Source organism: Hyaena hyaena, unplaced genomic scaffold, assembly GCF_003009895.1.
Source record: "Hyaena hyaena isolate Hyena2069 unplaced genomic scaffold, ASM300989v1 scaffold_151, whole genome shotgun sequence".
Classification (NCBI taxonomy): domain Eukaryota; kingdom Metazoa; phylum Chordata; class Mammalia; order Carnivora; family Hyaenidae; genus Hyaena; species Hyaena hyaena.
Genome location: NW_024080783.1, coordinates 253,599 through 277,750, shown reverse-complemented (window position 1 = coordinate 277,750; position 24,152 = coordinate 253,599). Strand labels below are relative to the sequence as shown.

Genomic DNA, 24,152 nt, shown 5'->3' with positions numbered 1-24,152 from the left:
AAGGTTCCCCAACTTATTAGTTTGTGACCTTTGGGCAAGTCATTCAACCTCACTGTGCCTCATTTCCTCTTTGTTATAATTTGGATTAAAACAGCATGTACTTCATCAGGTTATAGGAATTTCAGTGAGGTAATATAGGTAAAACACCTAGCAGAGTGCCTGTCATAGAGTAAGGAGAAGATATGATAATTATGTGGTTGTTGTTTATGCTATCTGGAATGGTCTAACCCTGTCTCTCTTTAAAAAATGTATAAACATCTTATTAATTAGTACTCTTTCAAAGCTCACTTCAAATGTCAGTTCTTTAAAAAAGCTCTCTGTGTACTCCCAGTTCATATCCTCCATTATATTTTCTCATAGCTTCTTATACTTTTCCTTGATAGCACTTATCACAATTATAACTAAATAATACATTGTTTTGTTTTGTCTTTAAAGTAAACTCTACACCTAATGTGGGGCTTGAACTCATGACCCTGAGTGCAAGAGTCACATGCTTCACTGACTGAGCCAGCCAGTCTCCCCAAATCATGAGTTATTCCAGTTTTAATATATGTGAAGCCAAACCAAGCACTAAATAATGAATTGTTTAATGCTTTTCCCCTAATGGTGAATTTCATGTTGAATAGACTGAAGTCTTATTCAATACTATATTCTAGTACATGTTGCCATGCATGTCTTCTCGTATGTCTATTTTTCTCTGATTGTGTGCCCCGTGGTATATTTGCTTTGCTTATAGAAACAGCTTGAAGCCTAGAATGATGGTATCTTTCTCTACAAAAATATTATATTTGCTTTGTTCAGGCAACTACAAGTACTAGTAGGAAACCCTGCTTGAATGAGAGTGACTATACAGGAGATAGTTGGTATAATCCAGGAAAGAGGTGGTGAGGATTCAAATTAGGTCACTGAAAATAGAAAGCAGAGATGGATTTGAAAAGCATTTTGGAGGTAGAACTTCTATTTTGGAGATTATGTAAAGAATTGGATATGAATGTGAGGAGGAAAGAGTATTAGAAGATAGCAGAGGATTTTAGCCTAATTAATTGAAGATGGTGATATTATTATCTGATACAGGAAACACATGAGGAAATGCTTGTTTGGTGGAGGATTTGTGCCAGGTTTGTGCCAGGTTTGTGCCATAGGATAGAAGATCATGGGGAGAGAAAGGGACGTTGAAGATACAGTAAGAAGTCTAACATAAATGTCATCAGAGCCCCAGAAGCAATCCCCTTAGTATCTCAGTTGGGAAATGTTCAGTTTGGAAGTGTAATCTATGAGAAAGGTCAAGGTTAAAGATATAGCTTGGGAGTCATCCACTGAAGTTCATAGAGGCCCTGGGAATGGATGATGTTGTCCAGGAAACTTGTAGATAAAAAGAAAATCCATCCAGGGAAAATGACTTTTTCTTGGGTCACCTGTCAGTTCTGAGAGAGTGACTGAGAGGCTGAGAGGCTAAGCAGTGCTTTTGACAACTTTGTAGGTAATTGGTGTCCAGGTGGCTAGGACCTACCAGAGAAAGCTACCTTATTTCCCTTGATTGCTAGGTCTGCACTCTAGCAAGGGTGCATTGGAAGTACAGAGACACTTACAGAGACTGTAATTCTGCTTCAAAATACCTTGGTACTTGAAATCGGATTGCTAGTACTTGTAGGTTCCTGGATAAAGCAAATACAATTTTTTGTTTTGAGAAAGATTCTAGGCTTCAAGCTGTTTCTATAAACAAAGCAAATACATCACTGGGCACACAATCAGAGAAAAACAGACATACAAGAAGACATGGCAACATGTACTATAACCAACAGAAGTAACAGACAACAGAAACAGACCCATAGAAATCAAGAAAATAAAAGAATCTGACATGGACTGTAAAATAATTATGCTTAATATATGTAAGGAAATAAAAGGCAAATGGAGAATTTTGTCAAAGGACTGGAAACCATAAAAAAGTTAAAATGGAAATTTTAGAACCGAAAATACAGTAACCAAAATTAAGAATTCAGTATATCAATTTAAATGCAGATTAGACATAGGTGAAGGGAGAATTAGTGAATGGGAAGATGTATCATAAGAAAATAGCCATACTAAAGAATGGAGAGGCCATAGGATAGAAAATCATGGGGAGAGAAAGGGACGTTGAAGATATGGTAAGAGTCTAACATAAATGTCATCAGAGCCCCAGAAGCAAGTATGAGAGTGGGTCAGAAGCAATATTTAAAACATAAAGGCTGCTAACTTTCCAACACTGATGGAAGATTCCAAACCCTAGTTTCATGAAAAACTATTGTCCCCAAACAGAATGAATTAATAGGAGTCCACAGTGAACACAAAACAAAAGCAGCCAGAGAGAAGAAAAAGATTGCTTCACAGAAGCAGCAATTGGACTAACAACTGATTTTGTAACTAAAAGAATAAAGCTGTAAGACAGTGAAATGATATCTTTAGATAAACTAAATTAAATGTCAACCTAGAATTCTGTATCTGCCAAAAGTGTCTGTTGATCATGGAGTTGAAATAAAAACACTTTCAGTGAAAAAAAATTTTTGAGAGAATTTGTACCATTTTCTCACAAAAGGAAATACAAAAAATACTCTTCATGAAGCAGTAAAAAAGATACCAGATAGTGATGGGGGATGCAGAAAGGAGCAGAAAAGCAAAGGGTAAATGTGTGTGTGAATCTAAATGAAGATTGATTGTTTCAAATAATTATGATAATGTCCTATTGGTTTATAATATGCATGGAATTAAAATATACAACCGTAATGCCTCATAAGTTATGAGAGGGGGGTAAGCATTCTAATACTCTTGCATTTTCTGAAATAGGTAATAAAGGTACCACTTAGTGTAAAAGTACCAGTCAGACTTTGATAGTCATGTAATCTCTAGGGCAGTCACTTAAAGAATAGTAAACGAATATATAACTTCCAAACTTATAAAGAAGGAAACATGGAATAATTTCTTAAAATAAGCAATCTAGGAGTGCCTGGGTGGCTCAGTTGGTTAAGTATCCAACTCTTGATTTCAACTCAGGTCATGATCTCATGGTTATAAGATTGAGCCCTGCATCAGGCTCCATGCTGGGTAGAAAGCCTGCTTAAGATCTTTTTTCCTTCCCCCCTCTCTAAATGAATTGAGTACTCTAATAGGCAAATATTGTCAAGTAAGTCACAAAAATGAAACTTAATTATATGTGTTCTTTAAGAGACACACCTAAAACATAAGGACATAGGATGAAAATAACAGTATTGGGAAAGATAGAACATGTAAACATTATTACCAAAAGAAAATTGGTGTTTCTCTGCTAATACCAGATAAAGAACACATTAAGGCGAGAAGTTTTATTAGAGATAAAGAGGCATTAAATAATACTGACCCAGAAGTTCTATATTTGTATGTACCAAATACCAGAAACTCAAAAAACATTAAGCAAAAACTTAAACATTTTCAAGGAAAGGTAGATAAATCCGTAATCATTGCAGATTTTTCTGTTACATTTCTGTAACGGAACATCCTCCCCTCCCCCTGCCACACACACACACACACACACACACACACACACACACACAATCAGTAAGGACATAGAATAGGGCTTCCCAAACTTCAGCACACATAAGAGCCATCTTAAGAGCTTGTTGGAATACAGATTCCTGGGCCCTATTCCTGGAAGTTCTAATTTGAAGTCTATAATGGGGCCTGACAATTTGCAGCTCCTAAGTGATGCTCATGCCACTGGTTCTAGACCCACATTTTGAGTAGCACAGATACATAAGATTTGAACACCATGATTAGCAAACAACCTAATACTACAGAATACGTGTTCTTTTTAAGCAATTTCAGAACATTTTGAAAGTTAACTGTGTTCTGGGCCATAAAGCACCTCTCAATAAATTTTAAATTATTTAAAACAGAGTTTTTCTGAGCAAGTGGAATTAAACTAAAACTCAATAACAAAAAGATAACTAGAAATTCCCCTGTTTGAAAATAAGCCAATATATTTCTTAATATTCTTATGAGCTAATGAGACCACAGTAAAAATTGCAAAATATTTTAACTGGATGATAATGAAATACTCCTTTCAAAATTCATGGGATATGGCTAAGCCCATGCTTAAAAAGCAATTTATAGCTTTAAATATATGTTATAGTAGGTATTATATATATAATATTATTTAATGTATACTTATATATATTATGTATAATATATAATTATATATATTAATTGTATATAATGTGTGTATGTTTTATGTATGTATATAAAGTGGGGAGGCTGAAAATCAGTGAGTTAAGGATCCATCTCAAGGTATTAAAGGACACTAAATTAAACCAAAAAAGTGAAAGGAAGTAGTGAAAATAAGTGCAGAAATTAATAAAATCCTTAAAAACCATACGGTAGAGCTCAACAAACCCAAAAGTTGTTTCTTTCAAAGGTCTCCCTTCTCCCTCAAACTCTTAGTCCTACTCCCCAAAGGCAATTAACGTGCCTTAGATAGTCTGTAATGTTTCTTAATATACATGTTCTTTTCAGATATTCATTCTGAACCAACTTTATGTACTACCATTTTTCTTCCTTCCTTCCTTCCTCCCTTCCTTCCATCTTTCCTTTTTATTTTAGAGAGAGAGGGGCGACTGGTGGCTCAGTCAGTTGAGCATCTGACTTCGACTCAGGTCATGATCTCACAGTTCGTGGGATCGGCCCCGCATCAGGTTCTGTGCTGACTGACAGCCTGGAGCCTGCTTCAGATTCTGTGTGTGTGTGTGTGTCTCTCTCTCTGACCCTCCCCTGCTCATGCTGTCTCTCTCTCTCTCAGAAATAAATAAATCATTAAAAAAATTTTTTTTTTCCTTTTAGAGAGAAAAAGAGAGCATGTGCTAGCAGGGGAGAGGGGCAGAGGGAGAGAAAGACTCGTTAAGCAAGCTCCACGATCAGCACGGGGCCTGACACAGGGCTTGATCCCACTACTCTGGGATCATGACCTGAGCTGAAATCTATCTTCCTCCCTCCATCCCTTCCTTCCTTTCTTAATTTCAAAATTCTTTGTGCCTCAGTTTTCTTATCCATAAAATAGGGGAAATAATAGAACTTGCCTCATTGGATTGTTATGCAGATTTAATGAGTTAGTATATATTGCATGGTTAGAATAGTGTTGGACACTTAAGAAGCCCTATAAATGTTAACAACTGTTGTTATTTCAAAAGGACATATGGTCCTGGACAGAATGACAGTGAGGGTAAGCCTGGATTTGGGAGGTCGAGGTGATTGATGGTCAGGGACCACTTTGGGGGAACACGGTGTCTGTCAGGCACTCTTTCTATGTGTGTGGAACGAACGATCAGGCCAGGGATGAGCCAAAAGGTAGAATCATTGACAAAGTCAGCCAACAGCTTGGGCTTGTGACTTGAGTAGAAGGTGTTAAAAGAACTAATTGGGTCACCCCCACTGGGATCTTATCAGGTGACTGGATCAAAGATCAAGGGAGAGAAGTTTTGAAGTAGTGTAATTAGTTTCTTTTTCTCCTTTTTGACTTTGTAAAGTTAGATATTTAGACCACTGCCGTATAGGTACACCAGATTCTTTACAAAGCTAAGTTTTGTTATTTATGTTCTATTTTAGAAGAGGTACTATCCTTTCATGTCCGTTATTTTTGAAATTGGCATTCTGACTCCAGCTGCCTGTACCTTCAGTGTAGGAAGGTGCAGAAAAGTCACTCATACTCCACTCCTCCACTATTAAGTAGCACTGTGACCATGAGCAAATTATTTAACCTGAAGTCTCCATTGTTTGACCTGGAAATTTAGGATGGTAATAATCTCTTCAGAGGTTTAAGAGCTAAATGAGATCATATGTAGAATGCCTAGTACAGGACTTGGTATATCATGAATGCTCAATAAATGCTAATTTGCCACCCATTCAACCAGAGTTTTCCTGCTGGATGTGTGGTGTATAAAGAGCCTTGCCGAGGTTCCAGAAGAAAGTCCGGCCTTCAGTGAACTAGTGTGCTAGCAGCCACCAGCCCCTAGGTTTTCATAGGCTACACAAAGGGGAAAGCCACAGAGGGGCCAGGGTGAGTGGGGTTGTGTCTAAATTTTTAGTCTCTGACTAGACCTATCCTCGGTGTATTCTTTATTCTCAAAATGCATGTGATTCATCGTCAGTGAGAAATAATTATGTATGTTGAAAGGTTTTTGAGGCCAGGTATCACCATTTTCAATAAACTCAGTGAAAAATCTGGATTTTTAGAAAGAAAAGGAAACGTGGGTGTGTTGTGTTTAGTTGGGAGCAGTGGTTGAATAAATAAGGGTTTCCATGAAATAAAAGGCTTAACTCTAGGGCCTCTTTACATAGGACACGGAATAAACTTTGATGTTTTCCATTACATGAAACTTACCTGGACAAAAAAATCTGGTTCATTATTGTTTTAAAAGTGCTCTTGAGTTTTTAATCTGGGGACGCTGACGTGTGGCCTGGCAGATGGCCCTACCTTCCAGCGCAGCTGGCGGGAGGCAGCTCCACGCTCGTGATGTCGCTGTTTCAGAATCCGTCAGGCTTTCCATGGAATCTATTCAGTTGTACACCTAACACATTTTTATTGTTTTTTAATGAGAGAAGTAATTTTAAAGAAAAAAAATCTTTAACTGAAACCTCTTCCGTGGTCATTTAGAACCACCCCGAAGCACGTGTTTTAGGGAGATGAATAGTGTCATCTGTTCTCTGTGTACTGTGGCCGCAAGGCTGACATCTTATATACTTTTGCAGATGAGCCTCTTTGTGAATGTCATGAGCAGTTATCAGTCTATCATGCATAGAGTAGAAAGGGCAAAGCCAAACTGTAAGGGTGTCAGTACATTATGGCAATAAAAATTTTTCACAGCCTCAAAAAAAAAAAAAAACAGTACTTGACAAGTGAGTCTGTTTTAAATTATTTCAAATCCTCTGGAAACTGAATTTCTCTATGTTCACTTCTCCCATTAGAAATGGGTTGTGTTTCCAAAGTTGGTTTTCAAGTCAGTTGTTAGGAATTTGGAATTCACTTTCTAAAAAGAAAAAAAATGGTTTGGATTTTTGAGCTCACCCACATTTGAACCATAAAGGAGCCAGAATACTTTGCACCGACAAGGTAGAATATACTCTTGTAGCCCTAGTGGATGGAAAAGAAGTAAAATGGAATAAACAATTCATGAAGAGCACTAAGAAAAAAACAGATCTTATTAGAAAAGCCATAGTGGAAGAAGAACAAGAAAGACTATGTGACCTCAGGCAAGTTATATACACTTTCTGACCTCCGTTTTTAAATCAGTAAAACTGGGTCTTTGAAGGGGCTAAATGAGATAATGCATGTACTAATGAGCTCTCCTTAATGGCTGCTGTTATAGAGGCACCAGTAGGATCTAAAACCAGGTTTCCTACACATTCTAGGTCCAGTGCTTTGCCTTGCAAATGGTTACGTTGGGACAGGAGTGAGGAGAAGAGGAGAAGTAGGTAGTGCTCTCCGCTGTTTGCGCACAATGGCCCCCCAGAGGTGTGTGGCGGCTCTCAGTCTGGGTGTTACCCACCTCTATCTAGTAGGAAGTGTCTTTTCCATTATCCGGGGGAGCACCCTGTTTCCCTTCTCTCACTGCTGCCTCTTCCCTATTGCCAGTACCCTCCCTTCCCCAGCACTGGGAGACTGGACTGGCTTTCCCCGCATCCAGGGTGACCTGACCCCAGTGACCTCAGGAAGCAAGCAAAGGCAGCAGAAGCTGTTGTTGTTGTTGCTTTTGTTGCTTGTTTAAAAAAAGGGAAAGATAACACTCATTGGGTGCCTAGCACATCCCGGGCATAGTCCTGTGCATTTTAACATGTTCTCTCATTTACTTTTCATGGCAGCCCGCTGAGGAGTAGGTATGGTTATCCCATCTTGCAGACCAGGAGAGGAGGGTCTTAGATGGCCCGCAAAGCTAACATGGCGAGGAAATCACAGAGCTGGGCTGCACATGCATGGCTGTCTGGCTGTCAAGCCCTTGCTGCAGCTGCCCTCTGGGTTCTCCAGGGAATGCACACATATGGTTGTCTGCAGTGTGTCCAGCCTTTCTGCCCTTATATAAACTTGACTGTGTACCCCTGGGAAGGAGAGGAGTGGAATGAGATTTAGCTTATTAACACCATTCACTTTAAAAATTGAACAGTATCTGGCTTCCATCCCTCATTTCACATTGAATCACATAAGGGGGATGAAAACATATTGATTAGGGAAAAACTATTTATTAGAGGTAAAATTGTTTACCACCTAAATATGCTACATGTTCCATTATACAAGGCTTGGCATTTCAACATTTCATAATCTGTTGCATTTAATTAGGCACAGAACATAAAGTATGCATCACAAGTAAACCGGGGAAACACAATGGCAAATTTTTCTAAGATTTGTGCTTCATAAATTTTCAGTTTCCTAATTTCAGTAATGATGTTTTAGTGTCAGCTGCTACTTTTCCAAACAAGTGTCGAGCCTCTCCCTAACATATTTTATGCACAGAAGCAAAACTAGAGATGAACTCTAAAGTTCTCCATTCCTGCTTCCTGCATATTCAGTCTTGAGGTAATAATTTTTCTCTTTTACTTAACATTGTTATTTAAATGATAAATGTAGTGATGGAATGTGAAGTGTGAGATACAATAATGTGAATTAATTAACTGGCTTGCAGTGACTGTAGAAACTTTGTAGATGGTTTAGCTTTATAACTTGAACATGGAGTTTTTGAAGCAGTCTGGAAATCTTAATGGCCCGAGATTTACAAAGTGTCTGATTTTAATTATTTCAAGAATCCTCGGACCTGCCAAGCTCCAAGCTTGTCCTCCCGCTAGATCACAGGAATGGGACTGTTGCTGGCGCCTGTAGTTGTGTGGGCCAATGCAGGGCCGCGTACATACACTCTTCGAGATTGTTAAATGACTTTTAACTGATATTTGTAAGAAGCAGGCTGGTTCCTTTCTTTCATTGTAAAGTACATTGTTCTAATCCAAAAAAAAAAAAAAAAAAAAAACAACATGCTTATCTGAAATCAATTCGGATAATATTTGAAAACACACAGAAAAACACATAGAAATTACTTGTAAATCCACTCTAAAAGATAATCACATACTGATTGGTATGTGGGTCCTTGTGCTTTTTACCTGTGTATGTGTGCATGTGCATACACATACCTGTGGATGTCTGTGAATATTTTTACCCCCAAAAATCTCATGCTGTGTGAAAGAAAAAACATGCCCTTCCCTTCTCTTTATAATATATTGTAAATATTTCCCTGTGTCCATAAATATTCTTCCTCAACATGATTTTTAATCAATGATCATATTCTAATACACAGATGTGCTATAAATTAATCTACTTTTTTTTCCTAGCATAAGTAGGACTGTAGTGAATCACTTTGCACATATATCTCTAAATATTTCCTCAAGATAACTTCTTAGCAATGCTGATGCAAAGGGTATATGCATAGTGATGGCTTACTTTCCAGAAAGATTATGCTACATAATAAGAAAACTGTATCTATCTCCCTAGGTTTACTTATTTAATGAGAATGTTTTTGATTTCCGGGGCACCTGGGTGGCTCAGTTGGTTAAGCATCCGACTCTTGATTTTGGCTCGAGTCATGATCTCACGGTTGGTGAGATCCAGCCCTGTGCAGGCTCTGCGCTGACAGAGCAGAGCCTGCTTGGGACTCTATCTCTCTCTCTACCCCTGCCCAATGCATGTGCATGCACTGTCCGTCTCTCTCTCTCTCTTAAAATAAATAAACATTTTTTAAAAACATTTTTTATTTCCTGAAGCTGACGAATTTGTTCTTTGTAGAGCTCCAAAAGGTCATGGTGTCACATAGAAACAGTTGCCTGAATGAGCCCCATTTTTATAGCCAGAGGTCTTTACTAAGCACACCCCATGAGGGGCACTCCCAGACTATACTGGCCCAAAGAGGTTTAAATGTAACCAGAGTTGGCCTATTCACTGAAGGCAACAGTCTGAAACTAGGGTATACATGATCCACAAAGTAGCCCAAGATTTTCCAGAGTTACTAGGGCGTGGTTGTAAGGTTTTCACTGGCCAGCTCTCCACGTGTATGTATACATACTCTTTCCTAAAACCCATGAGCCTCAGAAAGCCACTGCTTTGAAAGCATCGTGCGGGTTTTTTCCCTTCCTCTGCTTTGTCACTTGCCATTTTTTCACTTTATGAAAGGAATACTCCCACCTTATACGATGGCCCATCGGCTTCAAAGTGTGAGACCCTCTCTGGTGCCCACCAAAGGGTTGTGTGAAAGGCTGATAACCAAACCCCCTTCAATCAGCACTTTATAAGCCTGCACCCCTCTGATTAAGAAATGCATGTGTGATTTTTTAAAAAGTTGCTTTTGATGGTCAAAGTAAGTACTTTTATTAAAATAAGTTTGTATTGCTTTGATCAATTTTAGACTAATTGTAATGATAGCTTAATCCAGAAGGACATATTAAACATGTAGAGCCTTATAATTACAGGAAATAAAAATTGTGAAATTTTCAATTTCCATATATTTCTTTTGTAGAGCATAAAAGTATATTGCATTAGGATAATACAGGAGGAAAATGTAATGAAAATACACTTCTAAGAACAAAAGAGGAGGCAAAATTTTTGAGTGTTAAAGAAAAGCAAGTTTATGTATTTTTAAAATGGATAGCGGGTATCAAATTGCTTTGCTATTTAATAAATTCGGTTGGATACATTTTAAAGAATTGCGTTACAGTTTTATTTAAAATGTCAACATTTATGACATACTGAAATAACATTGTTTATAACTATATAAACTTATAATGAAAAATTTTAGATGCCAACTTAAAAAATGTGCAAAGGACAAATTTGTGTGAGCGGGTACCTGATTATTCAAAATTTCTTGAGGAGCTATTCCAGCAAAAAGTGTGCAGTCCGCTGACACAGGACAGGTACTTGGCTGGGAAAGCTGCCTCACCTGGCCTCAGGTGGCCCCACCTGACCCTGTTCCCCAGTAAACTTCGTAGAAATCTCAGGCTTAGCCTTCGTCTTCCCTCCACTTCCCCTCCACTCAGTGTGGCCTTGCAGAGGGGAGGTGTGATGGTGCCTCTTCAGGCTCTCCCTTGCCTAGAGCACTCCCCGCTGCCCTGTTCCTTCACCGGAGGCTGCGGGTTCTTCACGTGCCTTACCTGGTGCCCATCCCCAGGCCTTCCCCTGCTCTCTCCGTGCCCTCATTCTCCCCAGTGGGAACGGTCCTTTCTCGTTAGGCCTCCGCCCGGATGTCACATCTTCCAGAAACCCTCCTCCGATCTCCTTTCCTTTAGAACAGTTGCCCCTTCCTGTCTCACCACAAGAGAGGAGTTTAAAGGTTGAAAGGAGAAAAGGGAGTTAAGTTAGGGAGTATGAAGAGGGAAGCAGCAGCTGACATTTTTGGCTTGTTTGTGTCAACAGAGCTTTGAGAGTTTTGCTCCTCTTAAATAGAGAGTCTCAATAAACATGCTATTGAGTTGAGCTGAAGCTGAGGTCCAGTTCAGGCCCCACCTTACCTCGGAAGTCTCTGGTTTCCCAGACCTGCTAGGACTTCTCCTCCAGGCCTTGTTGCACTTAGAATCTGTACTGTTACACTGGCTGTGTGATCATCACTGTCCTGCAATTTTTGCTAATTGTTTTGAGTGTCTCGCATTGTTTTATAATCAGATTGCAAATTCTGGGCAGGTAGAGGTACATGTTTATTTATTCTTTTATCTCCTCATAGCACATAGTGTAGTATTGACCATAATACTCATTAATATCTCAATTGATATAAAAAAGGAAAAAATTGATGGGGAAAAAAATCAATTGGGGAAAAATGGTGCTGACATCTGGACCTGGATCTGTCACACTTTGCTGTGCGGTTTTAGGCAACTAGTATAGTCTGGATCTCTTGTTCCTTCACTGGTAACACTGGGGTGATAGCAATTGCTAAGTAACAGTCTTCAGCTAATTACCATGAGCCAAATCTTTAATATACCCAACTATTCTAGGAGTTTGTCTGTTTTTAGATTTCATCATATAAAAACATTTGACTTTTTAATTTTTTTATTGTTTTATTTATTTCTGAGAGAGAGAGAGAGAGAGCAGGGGAGGGTCAGAGAGAGAGGGAGATACAGAATCCGAAACAGTCTCCAGGCTCTGAGCTAGTTGTCAGCACAGAGCCTGATGCGGGGCTCGAACCCACAAACTGTGAGATCATGACCTGAGCCGAAGTCGGACGCTTAACCGACTGAGCCGCCCAGGCGCCCCGACATTTGACTTTTTAAAGCAATTGACAGTCTGCCGCTGAATAGAGTTCGGGAAATGCATGGCTCTAGTAAATGAGCAGGACTGGAAGCTTTTCTGGCCATGTCTTGGCCTTGCAGAAGGGACCCAGAAAACCAGCAGCCTGCAAAATGCTCTCTACTCATTTCCCCAACTGCCAGAGGCTCATAGTCTGGGAGCTGATAGCAATGAACATGAATAGAAGGAGGAAAGTACTTGTATTTTTATTCTCTCTCTTCTCTCTCTTTAAAATTCTCATTTTTAATTGATCTTAAAATCTTGCCTGGCCCTTCGCCCTCTGCACAGTCCAGAGTCATGAATCCTTGATACATGGCTCAAAAGAGAAGCACGGGACAGTGCATTCCCTTTCTCTCCCCCAATTTCCTGCCTGGGTTTCTATTCTGGGACCAACGTAGAGGCCATTCCAGTTCCAAGCTGGGGCAAGCCCTGCTCCACTTAGTGTCCCATGTGTACAGCCTGGCTCCACTGGGAGCACCGTGTAGAAGGGACACACGTGATCTGTAGCTTTTAGTGCTTCCTCCAGGGTGAGGGTGGGGATTCTTTTGCAACTAATTGTATCCATCGGTTTTTAAAAGGTGAAAGAAATTCCTGAACTTAGGTGTCGATTTATGCATTAATTAAACTGATCTTAGTTGCAGCAGTGTGGTCTTAAATAGCTGCTTGCTGCAATACCCAAATCCCTGATATCAGAATGTGACGTGCATATTTTAATTTGAGAAATAGTTTAACATTTTTAGATATTCATTTAGATGTGGTTATGCAGGTTAAACATAACGTATGATCACTGCTTCTTTCATTGCTTCCAATTAAACCTTGCTTGTTAGTTTAACCTCTAGGTAATCCCATCAAACAATTGATGTCAAGGAAACACTGCCCACAGTAGCTTCGGATGAGTGGCCATTAATTTTAATTGCCTTGATATTAAAGATTAAGAAGTATTGGGACTAGCAGAATAGAAACGATCTGATGTCAAGCAAATCCGCTTGCTAAAGCTTCCCCAGGCTGCTGGTGATATTAAAATTTTACTGTGAGAATTAAATAAACCTTTATTAGTGATGACTGTTGTTTGATTGGTCCAGGGGTATGCATAAACACAGGATTCTTGCATAGCTAGAGATGAGACCTTCAGTGGTACCCAGATTCCTCAATTATGAAACTGTTAATAAAGCTGTAATCTGATTTTCCAGGCTAGGTTTCATTAATGTATTATAGCTTCCCTGATTGTCAAGGTAATATTAACTACAAAGTACAGAATCCAACAGAGAATTGTTTAGAAGAAGAGAATTCTAAGATGGGCCTTTGTTGCTAAATTCAGAGTTGGGGAATTTTCATTAATTATACGTAAGAAATGCCAAATTCCCTCTCAACCAGGACTGTCTCCCTTTGCACCATAGATATATTCAATACTTAACTCTTTCGAAGGCCTGCCAGTCTTATTCAGACAAACTAGTGTGGTTTTATATGTTGAAGGAGCTTTCTGCAAACCAGCCCTGTACGTCTGCCTCCTGAGCTGAGAGTGTGCTTCTGAAGCATGAGGTAGGGTCTGAGAGAACTTACTTTAACCAGTATAATCAGAACAGATCCCTTTATGCTGCTTTTTCAATCTTGAGTCCGAATTTTGTTCTTAGAGTCGTATCATGGGACTAGGTCCTGATAGTCCCTGAGGCTGACTTCTTTCTGGTGCAGAAATCACTCCCAGAGCATCTGTCTCCATGTTCCTGGAGGCCTGCATCCCGCATTAGCATCATCTCTGGCTTCTCCCTCTCCCCTTGACCTCTACAGCTGACCCGTGGGTAAATTCTGCCAGTTCCTCCCCCATGATAGCTTCCCTCTCCATAACTACTACTCTACCTGGCTCAGGCCTCCACTGCCTCCTCACCTGTGCACTCACCTAGCTCTTCCTCCCACTCCCACATCCTACAATGATCGTGTGCTCCTACCCCAAGCACAAGGGGCTCAAAAAAGGAAGGGCAGAGAAAGCCAGTGGCCTAGTGGGGTTCAATCCCTCAGGGCTGTTTGAGAACCTTAATATTGTGACCGTCTAGGTGCTGGACCATCTAGGGCCAGTGATTGGAAATGAGAGAGAACAGATATTGGTTCCTAATACAGAACTGTATATCCACTAGAACCGTCCAATGGTGGAATCGGGGACTTCTGTAAGGTATGAAATACCACATTTCTAGAGGTGGAGATGCCCTGAACACAAAGAGAAAACAGAGAAGGAGGTGCAGGTTTAGAGGACACATGAATTGCATTTTAGACCTATTGAGCTGGAGGCTGTGGCAAAACATTTTATATGTAAATGTCCTTAAAAAATTAAGAACTGAAATTCTTTATAGAAGTTAGGGATAGAGATGGAAATCTGGGAGGGAGTCATCACAGAGACAATGATTGAAATCATTAATATGGATAAGATTGCTCAAGGAGAGAGAGAAGAGGGCCAAGAACTGAGTTTTGGAGAACACACACACACACACACACACACACACCCTGGCGTGTCAGATTCTGTTGAAAGAGCAAACAAGGAAAAAGAAAAGGCCATTGGCTTGGGGGCAGGTGTTATGCCTGCGTCACCTCCTCATTCGGCCTCCCAGCCCTGAGATTGTTAAGATTGAATGAGAAAGTGTATTCAGAGGGCTCTGCATAATGCACATAGGCACAACTGTCATTGAATGACAGTTATTATAACCACTACTATTTAATCTGAAGGAAGGAAGGGATACGTATGGCCCTTAAGGCAGGGGAGGAATAATAGTGGAACAGAAACAGCTAGGAAGCCCCGATGTGTAACATATTTACTTCCCAATGCGTTTTGGCTTGTTTCTGTCTGCTGAACCTACACTCCCAGTTGCCACATGGGTCCTCGGTAAGCATGCCTGCCTATGTGTGTGTGCACATGTGTGCACACAGTGATTCCCCAGTGTGAGATGGCATGTGGGCAGCAGTAAGGCCAACACTGTCTTCCTCCCATGGTTTCCTTGCCAGAGTTCTCTGGCTTCTTCTGGAAGGATGAGTGCCACAGGTTGAAGAATGAGAGTTCTATTTCCAAAGCAATTAAAGACTTGGCAGAGATGGTCAGTAAGCATGCCCACTGGTGTAAATTGGGTTGGAGGGCTCTTACTACTCCTTATTTTTCCTCAGGGCCCCTGAATAGCTGTTCAGAATAAAACAGTGACCCACCCAGCCTGATACTACAGCAACATGCCCCTTTGACAGATTATTAAGAAGTTATTGAAGAGTAATTTTAAACCGTTACTTTAACAAAAGGGAGGTCAGAGCCTTTTATATAGCAGGTGGGTACCTTTTTATAAACTGCTGTGTGGGTTTTAGTTTCTTTACATAGCTCAGCTACAGGTGCCTGAACACGTCATGTAGCTATGAGCAATGAGTCTTGGGCTGAAGTTTGGCTGTCAGTGAAATGTGATGAAATCTTCCTGTTGCCAAGTTCCTCTTTAGAAATCCCTTCCATTTGCACGGGCTGACATCATAAGTAGTTTGCAAAAGAAAGAAGTATATTCCACCTGATGAAATCAGAGCCGCTCCCCTGTATTTGCATTTGACCTTATTGGAATTACTTGAATTTTCAAGTTGTGACCTTCTCATGTGTTAACTGGCAGAGCTTGAACAGCCATCTTGGCAGACACACAGTGCCTTCTAAGACTGGAGACAAAGGGACTTTTCATCCATTATTAATTGATGTTACTCTTTTCAGCAGACCAAACATGATTCTACTGTCCAGCTGCCAAAATCATTCCAGAGCCAAAAAGAATCAGTCATTCCTTCACAAGTATTTATTATTTACCTCGCTTAACAAATGTTTCCTTTAGTTTTCTCGGCTACTTTCGGGGTACTGATCATTCATGTACTAACTGGTATATACCCACTGAATCCTTTCTATGATACCAAGGAGTTGGTATCATTCCGAGAGTTTGTGAAAAGAGAAACCAAGCCCCCTACAACCTTGATGCATTAGCCACAGGATGGGATTGATTATAAGCTAGGAACTGAGCATCTCCCAAGGCATCCCCATGGTATTCCGACAGTTATTACTGGAAATTTGACTCTTTCTTCCCCCTTTTGACCTTTCTTACCCTTCACTCATGTCCCTGCAATTTGTAGGTATCCAACTGGTTTGGCAACAAACGAATCAGGTACAAGAAGAATATCGGCAAGTTTCAGGAAGAAGCCAACCTCTATGCCGCGAAGACAGCTGTGACGGCCGCGCACGCAGTAGCTGCAGCCGTGCAGAACAACCAGACCAACTCACCCACCACGCCAAATTCTGGTGCGTATTGGGTGCGCGCTCCCTACTTGGCTCAGGACTTATGCCACAAAACCCTGTCCCCCACACCAGGAAACAAGAGCCAGACTGAGGACACAGTGGATTTATAATGGAAGATTTATATTGAAATGAGGGCTTATCCCCGGGATGGGTGAATGAGTGGATGGCCAGAGCCTGTAAACCCACTGTTCCTAATGAGTGCCACTCGCTACTGGTAGATTCTGGAACTTTTACACTTTCTAGTGGTTTTGAATTCAGCAATTAGGCAAAGCACTATCGCTAATAATTATTTTAACTATATTGTCCCATGGATCATTTTAAGGTCCACATTGATCTGTCAGAGAATGAATGGAATAGCCGGAGGGGGAAGTTTACCTGTTGCCGTGTGTAATGAAGCTAGAATGTTGGAGTACAGCAGGGATGCCTACTTACTCTAGCTGCAGGCTCCAGTGTGCTTTCCTTCTTAGCATTTCTTTAACACCTGTGCTGACTTGGTAGGTGGTTAGCTGTGAGGAGTATAGCACTTGATACGTGGATGTGATACCTGCAGTGTCATGGTGCATCCTGGCTACATTTTATGTGACATTTGCGATGGAGTTAGAAACATCTAAAAATTATAAGGCACTTGAGTAGCAGTGAAAGGTGTGTAGCGAGTTCAGTAGATGGACCCGAGATGCAGTTCAAGGACTTTTCTAAGCAGATCTTTTTAATAATGTGTTTAAAAGTTCAGAAAGGAAAGGGTTTTTGTTTGTTTTGTTGTCTATCTCCTGCCCTCCTTCCCCTCCCCTTTCCTGCCCCAACCCTCCCACCCCCAATTCTTTTTAATGAAACATAAACCGATGAAAGTTAGGTAGAAGACATGGCTAAGAAAGAGCTTCAGAAAAACGTTTCTTCTCTGAATAATTGTCTGCCATGACAGTTAATGATGACGAAGGGCTCATTTAATGACCAAGTCCCAGAGATAAATGAAAAAAAGGGGGTGGTTCCAGGCCAGCTGCTGGGTGTTTTTCTGTTTACTTTGATTTCCTCTTTGTTTCTTATTTGGGCTTCCCCATTGGTAGGGCTTTCCTGGCTGCAAAATGAATCCCGGGACCTAACTCTTTGGAGTTATTCTCCATCTTCTTAGATCTGGAAATGCTTTATGTTGTACACGACCTTTCCCTTCTGCACCTTTTCTCCTTTCCCTGCCTCTAGGTCTTTGAGGATTATGTGTGTAGCTCTCTGTTATTCAGCTACTTAACTCTTTCCTTTCCAGGTTCTTCTGGTTCTTTTAACCTCCCAAATTCTGGGGACATGTTCATGAACATGCAGAGTCTGAATGGGGATTCTTACCAAGGGTCCCAAGTCGGAGCCAATGTGCAATCACAGGTAGGAGAAATGCCCCAAATGGGGCCTTTCTAGCAGGGTAGGGTTTGGGCTCAAAACTCCATACTCTTACCCCATGGAAGTGGTCTGCACCTCTGTGCAGACCCTGTGCTGGGTGCTTCCAAACGTGACCCATCTGCCCCACCATTTAATTTAATAAGAAGTCAAGTGAACAGTGACTTTTGAAGATTCAAACCTGATGAACTTTGTGAATGCATTCGGCTCTGGCTTGAGCTCATGGACAGGGTTGGGTGCATCTTACTTTCGTAACAACACAAAACAAAAATTGTGTGTGCCAGTATGTGTATGCTTTAAAAACATGTACACCTGTTTCCTTTCCGGATTTTTAAAAGTCGGAATAAAAAAAAATCTGAGTGCTTAAACTATATTCCAGGTACAACTCTTTTCTCATCTTCTTAACTGAGAACAGCCACTTGCACTTATGCATGTAAGTGTGTGCGCACATGCGTGTGGGAGGGAGAGATCCCATATACATATGTATAAGTCATGTTCACCCACAGCCACACGCATTTCATTGATGTAATGGGAAGTGTGCACTGCAATGAAGATGTTATTGTTTGGCTGGCATGAAAAACAAAGATGTGTGAGTTTAAATATGCAAAGAATTGTTGAAATTCTGCCAGTCACATTTGATTGATAAATTTGTCTTTCATTGAAGATGCTAAACCCTCATGGCACACATAATTCAAATTGTTTCCTTTTGTAAATGATTATGTTTTAATAGATTTGGGATGATGAATTTTGTTTCGTCTCACTTCTAGGTGGATACCCTCCGTCATGTTATCAATCAGACGGGAGGCTACAGTGATGGCCTTGGGGGAAACTCACTGTACAGTCCACATAATTTAAATGTGAGTATTCTGGGGAACCAGATTCGAAGAGCTGTAGGAACAGCGTCAGGTAAACAGTGACTGATAAATAAATTAATGGCCATTTGACTTGGCTTCTCACCTTGTTGACAGGTGGGGAAGGCAGCATTTTTGCCATACTTTCATTTTATGAACCTAAACACTTGATGTTACCCAGATGCCCCTAGAAGTCCTCACAGATGCTCAGGAGTGGCCAGCATTCTGTCATCAATAGGGACTCGAGCATCAGCCCATTAAGATGCCATCTCCTACTGGCTGTGCTGTGTCACAGGGAGATGGTAAGAAACAGGTCATTTATCTGTCTTAGAATCAAGCAGTAGGACACATTCCCAAACACATCCCAAGAGAAGGGGACAGCCTTGAGGGGCCCCAGACAGATCAACAGACCAAGTGAAACAAAGAATTCCATTCTGAAGAGCGAGCTGGGCCGCACTGTCAATGTGTATGCAACACATGTTCAGCAGTTTTTAGCCTTTCAATTCTTTTTAATTATGGAGAAAAGAATTTTAACTTTTGTAACCCATTCACCAAGACTTTGCTTTGACCCCACACTGACATGGATGGAAAATGGCAAAGCACTCAGCTCCTGAAAGGGAGCCCGGGGAGGGGAGGGTTAGGTCCTGGGGGGAGAGCCAGGGAGGGGAGTGGTGGAGGGAATCTGGAATCCCAGACTCTGGAGGATATGAACCGCCTCAAGCGTGGTGGTAGAGTCGGGAGGAAAGTGGACAAATTTCTCCCTTTTCAGGGCCTTGGCTTGCCTTGAGAGTAAATATTAATGATTGAAAAAGTGATTGAGGATGTTCAATTGTAAAGGGAAGAAAGGACCATTAAATACTCAAATCTTTTACATTTGAAATGTCAAATCTTTCTTTTTGGGTTTATAAATAACTCATAATAACCCACAACAAACCATATAAAAAGCCTTTTAGTTGCATTTCTCCTTTTTCATTTAAGTGTTTTGAAATGCTTCAGAGAATGTGCGATATCCTTATCAACATGATAAAATATGAAACCGTGATTGCCCGCAGCATTTTACAGACATGAATTCCATCTTCACTGATGAGGCTTGATAAGGCGCTGTTGTATAATACAGTGCATAATCTCAAACCACCAGAGTAAGGATTAATTTATTTTGAAAAAAAGAATGCTTGCTGACAACCTCTCCTCCAGCTGCCGTGCTGGGTAAAAATATTGTACATTTGTTGTTTATAAATGTGGATAAAGGAGGAATGATGTTTACTTCAGATGGAATATCTTTAGACTTGTATCTGTGTACGAGTTTTTCTTCTTCTAAGTGGATTTTCATACCTGAGGGGTAAAAACAGCTTACCATTCCGATAGAGAAGAGTGTTTCTTAGAGTCCCACAAACACACACGAGCACATCACCGCCCTACCTGGACTCTGGAGGCTCTGAAAATACGTCTCCATGGTGTGGTCTTCTTCCTCGCCAGAGTCTGATATGCCTCAAGCCCAGAAGACCCTTGTCCCTTCGGCTCTGGGCATCTCAGTGGCTGTGGGGTTGTTTGGTCCCCCACCCCCACCCCACCCCCGACTCTCTTTCTCTTGGTCCCGGAGGGAGGAAAGATACTTTACATGAAGAACTGTGTACAGTCAATCAGAAGATGGGTGCTCACTAAGAACAACGGCCGTGGGAGAGGGGAAGATGCCCAACACAGAGCTCACCTAACAGCAGGAGCCAGGCCGGGTAGGGCTCTAGACAGAGTTCTCAGGAGCCTGGTGACACAGGCCTCAAAAAAGACATTGTAGATGGACTGGCAGAAGAAGCTGCAGACGGCTATAGAAGGAGGCAGGGGCACCTCTTGGCCCGCAGTGACACTGGCGCGGGAGGTCCGGGTCTGCGGGCAGCGGAGCGCGAGGCTGGGCTGAGCCGCAGGCGCTGGGTGTCAGCCAGCTCACCCTCGCCTTCTCTCTGGAAAGGCCCGCCCCGTCACTTCCACTCAATGTTCCCCAGCTCGCAAGCCCAGCACCTCCCTCTTCTTGACTGACATAAAAATATGTAGCGACAAGCTGTCTGCCACAGCAGAAATCTGATCAGACATTGATTTCAGCAATTGCCTCTATAGGCCAAGACACGAGGCAAATTTGTTTCTGAGTACTGTTATTGCCGATGCAGGTCGAGGCAGGAAGGGCCAGCGGCGTGTGAAAAGCAGTAGCAACATCCCAAATAGGAGGCCCAGTTAGAGATAATTGGAATACAGATTTGAATAGTGTGCTTCTCCACAGTGCATGCATTTTCATTCTGGAAGATCCTGTTTGGAAGGAAATTCTGGCCTTCATTTTCCAAGGGTTACAGTAGCTGGCTGTCAAGCGGGTACGGAACAAGGGCGGGCCACTTCTTGTCTATGGCGACGAGGATCAGGCTGGGCTGAAGTTTACACCTCGTGGAGCCCGAGGTCTTGCTGAGGCGCTGCACTCAGCCTCTCCCCCGCTCCCTTCTTAAAAGATTTCTTTCCGAGTCACTTTCTTTTTACAGCAAATCAAAGGCCGAGCCGCGTGCCAGCCTGAGACTTAGCCGAGGCCCTCCTTCAGCGCGCTGATTTATGGCCAAGTCTTTACTTGGTGGGATGGATTTGTTTTACATGCATTTAATCCCACTTTAACACATGCTTCAAACTCCTGCCAAAGTGGGTTTAGAAAATACATTTTGCTAATGTATCTTTGCTCTCATGTTGTCATCTGGGTATTTTAAATTGGGGAGTGGAATTAATATGGAGACGTGCACCCGCTGAACTGTGTTTCTCCTTTCAGGCTAATGGAGGCTGGCAGGACGCAACAACTCCATCTTCTGTGACTTCCCCTACAGAAGGCCCGGGAAGTGTGCACTCTGATACCTCTAACTAATCTCTGGCAACACTTTTCCCTGAGCTGACATGCCTTGCTAAGTGCATTCAGAGCAATAGGAGGAAAAGGAAAGCGTTTTTGTAGCCCACCATCTACAGCTTTACTGTAAAACCTTGTCTTATTAGAGAACTTGGTAAATCAGTTTTTTAAAGGAATCATAATCATTTGTATTTATACTTAAAAACACACAATGTTAAAAAAGCACTTTATCCAATTAGGCCAAGATTTAACATTGTTGACAGTCCTGTAGCTATTTTATCATAATTTATTATCAATATTTTACATTAATGGTTTCACAGTTGCCAATTACTTGGCCTTAAGGGTAAAAAGTACAATATATGCTAAACCTCAATCGTTAGAGCAGATGCAAAGATTCACCTCACCAAAATTGAATTTCTCGCATTTTTCCATCGCGGACTTTGATTGTCTTTCTTTCATATCACTAATGGGGTTGGAATAAAGGAGCTGTTTGGCTATCTCTGTTAACGATGGTTTGTTTAAGAATCTTCCTTGTCACGTTTGTATTTCGATCTCTTACGTTATAATTAGATCAGAGACTGGTAGCATCTTTTCTCTCTCTGGAAGCACCAGTGCCCGGAGTCTGCTCGGTAATTAAATTATGGATCCAGATTGTTCTGAGAGATGAAGACCCTTGCTGCTGATAGAGGTGAACGCGAGGTCCGTCTGGGGCTGTGCGGTGTGTGCTGGGTGCTGCACAGGCTTGTCAAGGTTTGCTACGTCCTCTGGGCATCCACGAAGGCCCTGCTCTCCGGAGTGTTGTATATAGTGTAGCAAAAGAGTATTTATACATCTCACCAATCAAAACACAGCTTTATTACCTCATGCGAACTCATACAAACCAATAGAATTTCCACACGTTCTGTAGCTTAGAGTGCTCACTTACTACCTCTGAACAATACTCACGCTGTAGTTTGTCTCTTTCTTACCTTTTGGCATCTTGTAATTAACTCTTTGTTTCCCTTCACAAAATGTAATGTACATTGTAATCTTTTAAAAGAAAAATCAGGGTTGCATTTGCAACTTTTAAAAAAAAAAATCAAGAGTGGAAACATCGGGTCTTCAATTAACACAGGATCAGCAAAACCGTTGTAAATACCGAGAAAGCATTTTGAATGTCCTTCATCTTGTTACTACTCCATGCAAAAGAAAAAAGAAAAAAAAAAGGCGGCGGCTAATTGTGATGCATTCAGATTTCAGTATTCAGTACTGTATATTTCACCCTGTGTAATGGGGCCCCCCCTCCTTTCTCTCTTTTTGTATTGTATGCGATTCTGAAACTGATTGAGTCATGAAAATAATTTGTGGCGGTGATTCTAATGTATTAAAAATGTTTCGTGTTCCTTTCTAACTGGATTACACCCTGGATTGAAAAAGTCTTCCTCGTGGTAGCTATATGTAGTTTCAAACATGAATAAACTTTTTGCTTTCATGGTTAAGTGTTGCCCTTTCTTACTCCACCACGTGAGGCGGCCAGGGCAAGCAGAGCAGAAAGCCTGCCCCGAAGCAGGCTGGGCCGGTAAATGTGTGGCCGACACAGAGGGACTCGGAAATGACCATGAAGCGGGGAGTACAGGAACAGCCCCTACCCACGGACTGCTCTCTCTTTGTGCGGGCTCCTGGCTATAGTTCCTGGACCATCGCTACATGCCCCCCTACCCCTTGATCCTGTGTTCCAAGAGCACCGAAAGGTATTGTCCCCACGGGCAGAGATTAGGAAAGCAAAGCTCATAAAAGTTAAGCCACTGCCACAAGGTCACAGACTTGGGATAACAAGGGCTGCCCTTTGCCCCCAGGTCTCTTTGGCGCTTGGAGCTCACACTCCCCTGACCTCATGATGCCCCTGGCCCTTGTTAGATGGAAAGACCATTTCCGTAATTTTATTTTTTTTAAGAGAGACAGAGTGCGAGTTGGCAAGAGGGGCAGAGGGAGAGAGAGAAAGAACTCCAAGCAGGCTCCACGCTAAGTGTGGAGCCCATCACGGGGCTCGATCCCACAACCCTGGGATTGTGACCTGAGTCGAAATCAAGTGTCGGATGCTCAGTCAACTGAGCCACCCAGGAGCTCCTTTTTCTTGTAATTAAAACAAAAACAAAAACAAAAACCAGTCTTGTCTTCTCCACCACTTCATTTCATAGCTTTTGTGAGATACCAGCTAAGAACCAGCAAGAATTCATCTGAAAAGAGTGAGCCTCGGATTGCCATTGGAAGAAAAAAAAAAAAAACGAAAGCCCACAACCTCTCTTAATGTACCCTTTAAAACTCTAAATTTATAAAATGTCAGACCAATGAGAAATCCCTTGATTAGATTAAACATTGCTTTTGTTTTATTAAAATAGGAATTCCATACGTTTACATGCACATCTGTCGCTCAGATCTAAATCTATACAATAAAAGAAGTGAGGGGCAGGTAATTGGGCTGTT

The 24,152-nt window shown here is 41.4% G+C and overlaps 1 protein-coding gene across 2 annotated transcripts in view; it reads left to right on the top strand.

The window, feature by feature from the left end:
• The window catches only part of PBX3 (PBX homeobox 3), a 217,829-nt gene extending 194,662 nt beyond the window's left edge, over positions 1-23,167 (top strand). Inside the window, exons 6-9 of one of the 2 annotated variants that reach the window (XM_039238983.1) lie at positions 16,430-16,595; positions 17,848-17,960; positions 18,740-18,829; positions 21,618-23,167. In XM_039238983.1, the coding sequence (XP_039094914.1) occupies positions 16,430-16,595; positions 17,848-17,960; positions 18,740-18,829; positions 21,618-21,710 (462 nt within the window). In that variant the 3' untranslated portion in view covers positions 21,711-23,167. The remainder of the gene's footprint in view (positions 1-16,429; positions 16,596-17,847; positions 17,961-18,739; positions 18,830-21,617) is intronic. The other variant, XM_039238984.1, reaches the window with a different exon arrangement.
• The last annotated feature ends 985 nt before the right edge of the window (positions 23,168-24,152 follow it).